We start from the raw sequence: 9,606 nt of genomic DNA, 5'->3' as shown, positions 1-9,606 counted from the left end.
GGATTAATGAGCTGGAAAAGGTAAACAACTCCAAGGAAAACAGGATTTGTGAGCTGGAAAAAGAAATCAGCTCTCTAAAAAATAAAATGGATAAAATGGAAAAAAATTCCATAGAAGATAAAAACTCAATTGGACAATTACAAAGAGATATAAAAAAAGTGAGTGAAGAAAATACATCATTGAAAATTAGACTGGAACAAGTAGAAATGAATGACTTAAGGAGAAACCAAGAGGGAGTCAAGCAAAACCAGAGAAATGAAACAATTGAAAAGACTGTCAAGTACCTTACCAGAAAGACAATGGACCTGGAAAACAGATCCAGGAGAGACAATTTGAGAATAATCGGACTCCCTGAAAAATGGGAAGAAAAAAAGAGCTTGGACACCATTTTTGAGGAAATTATCAAAGAGAACTGCCCAGACGTTTTGGAAACAGAGGGTAAAATAGACATTGAAAAAATTCATCGATCACCGACTAAAAGGGACACTAAAATCAAAACGCCAAGAAATATAGTGGCCAAGTTCAAGAACCATCAGACAAAGGAAAAGATATTGGAAGCTGCTAGAAAAAAACAATTCAGATATGGAGGATCCACAATAAGGATAACCCAGGATCTAGCAGCGTCCACATTAAAAGAACGCAGGGCCTGGAACATGATATTCCAAAAGGTTAAGGAACTTGGTATGCAGCCAAGAATAATTTGCCCAGCAAGAATGAGCATCGTTTTCCAGGGAAGAAGATGGACATTTAACGAAATAAATGAATTCCATCTATTTTTGATGAAAAAACCAGACCTACATAAAAGGTTTGATCTTCAAATACAGAACTCAGGAGATTTCTAAAAAGGTAAAAAGAAATCTTGAGAACTATACTTCTGTCAAAAAAATATGGAAAGAACATAGGTACAATTTGTCTTAGAAACTAGAGGTGGAAAGGAGATTATATCATAAAAAAGTGTAAAGTGGTGGTACTACATCTCATGAAGAGGCAAAGGTAACCTATTATATCTGAGAGAAAGAAAGGAGGGAGATGAACATAGCGTGTATCAATAGACATATTCGATTTATGGTGAAACTTCTTCCACTTCATTGAAAAGTGAAAGGGAAGGAGTAAGCTAAGGGGAAGGGAATACAGTAATTTCGAGGAAAAGGGGTAAAATAAGGGGAGGATCTTTAAGGTGGGGGAGGGATCCGAAAAAGGGAGGGCTGTGAAAAGCAAGTGGTGTTCACCAGTTTAATACTGGATAGGAGGGTAAAAGGGAAGGAAAGGGGAAAAGCATAAGCAGGGGTTAATAGGATGGCAAGCAATATAGAATTAGTCCTTCTAACCATAAATGTGAATGGGGCAAACTGCCTCATAAAGAGGAAGCAGTTACCAGACTGGATTAAAAGTCAGAATCCTACTATATGTTGTTTACAGGAAACACACCTGAAACAGGGTGAGACATTCAAACTAAAAGTAAAAGGGTGGAGCAGAATCTATTATGCTTCAGGCAAAACCAAAAAAGCAGGAGTAGCCATCCTCATCTCAGATCAAGCAAAAACAAAAATTGATCTAATTAAAAGAGATAAGGAAGGGCATTATATCCTGCTAAAGGGAAGCATCAATAGTGAAGCAGTATCAATATTAAACATGTATGCACCACGTGGTGCAGCATCTAAATTCTTAAAAGAGAAATTAAGAGAGCTGCAAGAGGAAATAGATAGCAAAACTATAATAGCGGGAGATCTCAACCTTGCACTCTCAGAATTAGATAAATCAAACCACAAAATAAATAAGAAAGAAGTCAAAGAGGTAAATAGAATACTAGAAAAGTTTGATATGATAGATCTTTGGCGAAAGCTAAATGGAGACAGAAAGGAATATACTTTCTTCTCAGCAGTTCATGGAACCTATACAAAAATTGATCATATAAAAACCTCAAAATCAAATGCAGTAAGGCAGAAATAGTAAATGCATCCTTTTCAGACCATAATACAATCAAAATAACATTTAATAAAAAGCCAGGGGAAAATAGACCAAAAAATAATTGGAAACTAAATAATCTTATACTAAAGAATGATTGGGTAAAACAGCAAATCATAGACATAATTAATAACTTCACCCAAGAAAATGACAATAATGAGACATCATACCAAAATGTGTGGGATACAGCCAAAGCAGTAATAAGGGGAAGTTTTATATCTCTACAGGCCTACTTGCATAAAATAGAGAAAGAGAGGGCCAATGAATTGGGCTTACAACTCAAATTGCTAGAAAAGGAACAAATTAAAAACCCCCAGACAAACACAAAACTTGAAATTCAAAAAATAAAAGGTAAGATTAATAAAATTGAAAGTAAAAAAACTATTGAATTAATTTATAAAACTAAGAGTTGGTTTTATGAAAAAACCAACAAAATAGACAAACCCTTAGTAAACCTGATTAAAAAAGGAAAGAGAAAAAGCAAATTGATAGTCTTTGTTGTGGGTCTGCTTCCCTGCAGCTTCACTGGAAACTGAAAGTTTCTTACTGCGTGCCTCACGCTATCACCAGCCTTCGGACGTCTCCGGCCCCGCTCGGAGACAGGAGCGGGGAATAAGCAAACAGAGAGCCAACGTGTAGCAGAACTGGTCTTTATTGTCTGCGCCCAAAATGTCTCGCCGAGCTGCCGCTGGCTATTCCTCTTATAGAGGTTGTCGGACCCTCCCCGAAACCTCCCATCGTGGGCGGGGCCAGCTCCCTTATCAATGCCTAGTCGGGTTTCTCCTTTTATGGCCAGGTGACTCATAGCTCTACACATCCACCGACACGTAGCTGTATTAATCAACCCGGAGCAACATTCTGGAGTTGACTGACATTAGGGCGGCTCCCTTCCGCACAGAGAAGATCGGTTCTAGGCCCTTTACAATTCCCCCTTTTTGTTTAATAAGAGGGTGGTCTAATACAGCCATCACAACTCGGAAGGACATAGATGGAGGTAGAGCACCAGGAATATCAATTATGAAAATATCAAAATGGAAAATATTCAGAGCACCAGAAATCGAAACACAAATAGATAATATCAAAATACATATACAACATTAGGCTCATTGATCAAGGGTTGGTTACAAATCTCCTTTGGCATTTAAGACATTAGATGCCTTCAGTTCTGTCAGAGACCGACATAGTGCAAAAAGTATGGCTCGAATTATCAAAGGCAAAAAACACAACATAAACAACACAAGGACGAGGGCAACACACCCGAGAATTAACCAGTGAATTACATTGTGATAGTCAAGCCCATTCAACCATGCCATCAACGAGGAGGTCGATTCCTCCCATTGCTTATTAAAATCAATTGTCACATTCTCCAATCCATTTATAATTTTGTCAAGGGCCATTAATTCATTCTGTAAAGACGTTTGCATAGAAGCATTACGTAAAAGACATTCAAGATATGCATAATCAGAGGAATTATATAACACAGGTAATATACAAGAGGCACGATATAAAAAGCTACAAGTAAGTTTCACATATTGGGACAACAAAGCTTGTTGTTTCACTAACTCCAAGGAAACATATTGCAGTTGAGTTATTTGAGAAATCAGCATAGAGTCTATGGCCTCCTGGTGTCTCCAGGCCAAGTCATTTTCAGTCATGTACTTCTGCAGCTTCTCCGCCACAATAGTTAATTGTGTATTCAGTTCTCTTATCTGGAATTCCTCTGAGATACTCAGAGCCAAGGCCGCCAGTGATAAAAACATACTGCCACTTTCCCGTTTTCCTCTGTGGTGCAGATTTTTCAACAGTCCTTGAAGAACCCCTTCTGCTTTGGTTATCTTATAGTTTGAGTTCAAACATATCAGGAACAATGCATTACCCAAAGTCCATAATTGTCCTTCAAAACTATAACACAATGTACTATTTGGAAAAACTCCCCCTCTGCAAGTGGAATTCTTGTTGCCAAAAACCCGATGCCATTGGGTAAAAGTCAACTCCCTGTCCTCATTATTAGATATATGTAACTGCATTTTTATCTTATTTGTAACTAATCCCACTTTCCACAGATGTGGCTGTAGGACATGATTAGAATAGAATACAGGAGCAATCAGTTGAGAGTGAGAATCGGCATTCCGATCCCAAAACGTCAAGTTCACAGTGCCATTTTGCAAAGATATGCTTTTCCTCATTAGTCCTGTACTGCATTCCCTTAATTGACCAAAAACTACACCCAACCTTGAGTCTATACAACTCGGCAAATCAGCACGTCTCTGTCTCACAGCATTCATTGTATTTTTTCCATGTATTTCCTTCATCTGCACCATCATACTGGTACTTATGTTGTTTAACTCGCTATTACTGTGTAGCAGATGACTTCTATTCAGCCTTTTCATGGTAGCACACCAATCATTCCCTATTCCCTCAAGAACTATGCACAGTGGCAAGTGGGTTGTCATAAAAGTTAAGCTGTCTTTACTTTGTTTAAACATTTGAGGTTGTCGTTCTGGGAACCCTGAGTAAATGTGTGAGCCTACCAAGAATGAGCCATTACCAGTCAATTTTAAAGGGATGCTTTCATGAACCCATGTCATCATTCGTAATTTGGGAAGATTAGGAGTTATAGCCCAATGAGTTGGTGCCTTAGCCGCATGTAGAGTATACATCGGAATCATACCCCTGCCATCTTGTTTCTTACCCTCCGAAGGAGGGCGTGGGGTGATAGGGGGACTCTTCAATAAAAATATAACCCCACTGTTAAAGGCTAAGGTTTTTTTCCCCAATTTCATTGGTGATAATCGCATCATAGCAGGATGTCCTCCAGGTATCATTAACCCGCTCGACTGACGCTATCAAACATAACAAAAAGGCTGTACCGTCAATTGACTGAACTCTACCTTTAAAAGGGAAGCAGGTTTGAATCTGATTAATCTTAGAATGTTTAAAGCAGGTAGTATTTTTCCCTAGTAAACTTCCAAACCTTTCTCCAAAATTCTTCTTCCAAACTCTATGTGGCAGTATCAGCAGTTCGGTAGGATGTTCATGTAGAGGATCATTAATTATAACTGAGATATTCGTAATTGATAGTGCCAGACCTATCTTCCATAGGTGATTCTGAATATGCCCTTCCACTATGGGTGTTGGTGCAACCAGTACCGGTGCCTCATCTGTCTCCCCATTCCAAAAGCTGATATTAACTTCTGGCAAAAAGGGCCCTTTACGAAACACGCCCGTGGACAAAGGTGAAAATAAAGGCGAGTTCATAACCAGGGTACAAGGGGGAAGGGGACTTTCAACTTTATCTTCTATCTCATGTTCCACGTGGGGAACAGCCAACATTTCAACTATCATCTCGTTAGTCAAGTCATTTAGGTCGCTCGTTTTGAGGGATCATTGCTTAATTCTAAAAGGTTCCAGCATAATGCATGAACTTATCTTTAAGTTATATGTCAGGCATAAAGGGACATCCCGAATAATGAAAGTGAGCTTCTTAAAATGTTCCTTCCATACTTTTGATTCTTTGTACGCCCCCATCCCTTCCAAAAAGGAAACATTTCCTAACGTGGCTAATGGTATAGGCTGATGATGCCAAGTGACCATTTGAAAACTAGACAAATCTGCAATCATATTTCTCTCCTCACTCTTCACCCCTCCTATCAGGCTACTTAATCCTAACAACATGCATGCAATTTGATTCATTCGCATTTGAGTTTCTCGTCTTCCTTCTCTTCTCTTTGCTCGTTGGGTTCGGTTTTTTCCATTTCTCCTCCTTTCTCCTCTGCCCCGATGGATTCGTCTTCTTTTTCTCATACCAACCTGGTCCTTCTGATCGGGATCCATCTTTTCTCCTTTTCCCCTGTTGAGACACAAACAAATCCTTTGCCTCTCACAATAACTTTGTAAGGGCCTTTCCAAACGTTATTCTCATCTTTATACATTATCTTTTCCAATCTTAATTCTTTGGAATCATTTTCCGATTTTTCTGTCATTGATTTTCTTTCTGGTTTATTACCCATGGTATTTTCAACTAAAGCCTTCATGGCCGGGGTTAATCCCTCATCGTCAAATTTCAAAAAATTGATAGTGAAGAGAGCTTTATCAATATCTTGTTGAGTTATTTTCTTGCATCCCATTCCCCCTTTTTGTTTAATGAGCATAGTTTTTAAGGTTCTGTTCATTCTAGTTAATTTTCTTATCATGTCTATAGACAAAGAAGGATTTTTGCCAAAAATTTATATAAGGGTTTGGCACATACATCTGTGCAGGTGCGGGGTACGGAAGGGCTTCACTAGTTGACTCGTTCCGTATCGTCTGTATCTTGACAGTTCTTTATTAATTGTCTATGCCCAGAGAGGGAGCCACTCTTCTCTGGAGCACAAACATCTCTAGGAATGGCTAGTTCCTAGCATCTAGTGTCAAAAATATACAGAGTTCATGGAACGGTCAAGTTCCCATAATTTGGAAGCTGAGGCCTGTTAGATTTGAGTGAGCTTATAATCCTAATATGAAATTTTTAATTTCTTAATCATTTGGCCTTAAGATCACGAAAATAATAAGAGGACTGAGCTAGTGGGGTGAAATTAGAGTAAATTAATTTCATTTTCCAATACATATGACAATTACACATACATAATTACAAAAAGAACAATAATAATAATATGGGTATGGCTAAACTATTAAAATAAATGGTAGCGCTACCTGATCTAAATAAGAAATCATACCAATGGTGGTTAGTATCCGATGTTACTAAATGAGAGGCCTCGATAAGTTGTCCTGCAGCTATAAGAGTCTGTATTTGATGTTCATTTAATGCGCGCTGATTAGACTCTAATAGTTTCTTCATAACTTAAGATCTGTTTAGGATATCCATATATATGAAGTAAAGCAAAGTAATCAGGTAAGACAAAAGGTAATACATGAAATTAACACATAACAGCCCATATCTTAACTTGACAATACACAATAGTTCCAGTACACCAAAAAAAAAGTACACATAGCATTTTCAGGTCATTGTTTTTCCATGCTTCTGGTAAATTAAACATATAATCCCACATTGCAACAATCTCTGAGCATTTTCTTTTTGTATCTAGGTATACATATTTTGTAAAGAGCATTTGGTCCACTTAAATAATTTACTAATATTTCCAGTAAAACCCAAACTAGTAATAATACTATCATCAAAAATCTGTAGAAATTGGCCTTGATATTATAATGTATTTTGGTGGAGTAGGATCGTCGTGGGCAACTATTTGAGCATTTACAGTCAAAGCCTGAGAAACAGCTTGTCCAGCACTGCGCAGTCTGCTGGCCAAGATCTCAAGGTCTATTGAATTAACTATACCGAAACCAGTTCCAGCACCACCAAATAAAGTGTCATACCAGGTTCTTTTCTTTCTAACACAATTCATCAGAGGAGGAAAAGTTACATTATTGGTACAAGTTTTAGGAACTCTTATGATTGATGGAGGATGTTTTGTAGGAGGGGGAGGTGTCAGTAATAGATATTTTATCTAATAGTGAGGTTTCAATACCTCTATCAAGATTTTACATGCACAGTTTATCAGTTGCTTTTCAATGTTTGTCTCAGCTTGTTCTCTGCATTCAGTTGGGAAGTCCACACCCTCAGAGTCCACTCTCTTTCCTATGTAGCACTGCTGTATCTGGATCTGGAACAGTCCTTTCCAGCTCAGAGTCAGCTTGTCCTCCTTCCACGTCCTAACCAGGACCCCGTCTCCAAGCTAGAACTCATGCACTGTTGAAACCCTAAGGGAGGAGTCTGAGCAATAAGCCTGTTTAGTTGTAAAGTTTTCAGATGTTAAAGTAAAGACATAACATATTTCCTTAAAAACAAATCCTTGGTTTCAAATATTGGATATAAGGAAGAATTTTGAATCCCTTTAAATCAGTTTGCTTTCTTCAACCAGAAACAGCTGCAGCTTCCTATTGCTGCTCTAGCCCTGCAAAAATACGTTCCGTCTCACAGTCACCTCTCCGTGACTACCTTTTCCAACAAGTTCCTTCTTTTCCCCACTGATTTCTTCTTGAAATCATTTGCTCCCACTAATAAATCCTTCTTAAATCACCTCTATTCTCCTGTCCTATCTCTCTGTTTCTCTCTTCCCAATGCCTACTTGCTCAAACTTTCTCTGACATACTTTAAACACTTCCAAACCAATAACTCTTCTGACTAGATGCTTCATTTAAACTATTAATTAATTTTGCAAATCAATCTCTCTTGTCCCTTTTCTTTAATCACCTTTTTTTTTTTAAACTTTAAACTTCAAGATTCATAACCCATAATGATAACAAGTTACCCAATGTTTCAGAAGCAAACCAAATAGTTTTTTTTTTTTTTTTTTTCCTGCCTGAGTGCTTCAAGGCCACTAGTAAGAAGCTTCCCAGGCGGTATTAAGCAGATAAGATTGTAATGCCATTACTCCCCTTTTAGCTTTGAAAATCTGCTTTTCAGAGAAAACTTTCCCACCAGTTTAAAATAGTCAAGTTTTTTTTTTTTTCTTTTGTTTTACTTACAAATTGGTACAACAGGTTAAAAAGTTTAAAATCACAAACAATTTTTAAGACCAATACATTTTGAACCACTCTGAAAGAATTACTATTCTGAATGAATTTCAATTTCCACAGTTCAGCCTGTTATTTTTCTAAGCCTGTAACACAGAGGCTGAATTCTTATCTCTTATGAGCTTGCTAACTTTTAACACAGAACAAAAAATTCAAAGCAGACAAACATACACAGACAGACCAGAGCTCTATTTTTTCTATCCAGGCTCTGCATGCTTTTAAGTTAAGATCCACTCCATTCTTTTTACGGAGTTTATATAGCTATGAAGCATATACTCCTGAATCTGTTGGCTCGATATGGGCTTTAACTATTTTTTGTCCCATGCCTCATCTAACTGCGTCTAAGCAGTCAGGCTGTTTGCTTCTTCTTGATTCTAAAAATCAAGGAGCGCGTCTTTTTACTTACCTTTCCTTGTTCCAGCGAATACACTGCCCAGGTCCCTGTTCAAGGTGCCACTTGTTGTGGGTCTGCTTCCCTGCAGCTTCACTGGAAACTGAAAGTTTCTTACTGCGCGCCTCACGCTATCACCAGCCTTCGGACGTCTTCGGCCCCGCTCCGGAGACAGGAGTGGGGAATAAGCAAACAGAGAGCCAACGTGTAGCAGAACTGGTCTTTATTGTCTGCGCCCAAAATGTCTCGCCGAGCTGCCGCTGGCTATTCCTCTTATAGAGGTTGTCGGACCCTCCCCGAAACCTCCCATCGTGGGCGGGGCCAGCTCCCTTATCAATGCCTAGTCGGGTTTCTCCTTTTATGGCCAGGTGACTCATAGCTCTACACATCCACCGACACGTAGCTGTATTAATCAACCCGGAGCAACATTCTGGAGTTGACTGACATTAGGGCGGCTCCCTTCCGCACAGAGAAGATCGGTTCTAGGCCCTTTACAAGTCTTGAAAATGAAAACGGTGAACTCACCACTAATGAAGAGGAAATTAGAAAAATAGTTAGGAGCTACTTCGCTCAACTTTATGCCGATAAATTCGATAACTTAAATGAAATGGAAGAATACCTTCAAAAGTATAGCTTGCCCAGATTAACAGAGGAAGAAGTAAGTAGTCTAAATAGTC

The 9,606-nt window shown here is 38.5% G+C and overlaps 1 protein-coding gene across 2 annotated transcripts; it reads right to left on the bottom strand.

Annotated features, from left to right (window-relative positions):
* Positions 1-2,635: 2,635 nt before the first annotated feature.
* On the bottom strand, positions 2,636-9,134 carry LOC141544209 (uncharacterized). Of its 2 annotated transcripts, none has more exons than XM_074270105.1 (2): positions 8,945-9,134; positions 2,636-5,815 (listed from the first exon to the last, which is right to left on the bottom strand). In XM_074270105.1, exon 2 carries the CDS (start codon positions 4,788-4,790, stop codon positions 3,087-3,089), a length of 1,704 nt encoding a protein of 567 aa, XP_074126206.1. In that variant the 5' UTR covers positions 4,791-5,815; positions 8,945-9,134; the 3' UTR covers positions 2,636-3,086. The 2 variants fall into 2 exon arrangements, with proteins under 2 accessions (XP_074126206.1, XP_074126205.1); XM_074270104.1 differs by having other exon boundaries at positions 2,636-7,722; positions 8,945-9,112.
* Between the last annotated feature and the right edge of the window lie 472 nt (positions 9,135-9,606).

Source organism: Sminthopsis crassicaudata, chromosome 5 (assembly GCF_048593235.1).
Source record: "Sminthopsis crassicaudata isolate SCR6 chromosome 5, ASM4859323v1, whole genome shotgun sequence".
Taxonomy (NCBI): Eukaryota; Metazoa; Chordata; class Mammalia; order Dasyuromorphia; family Dasyuridae; genus Sminthopsis; species Sminthopsis crassicaudata.
The sequence above is the reverse complement of the archived record's forward strand: the minus strand, read 5'-3'. Positions and strand labels throughout refer to the sequence as shown.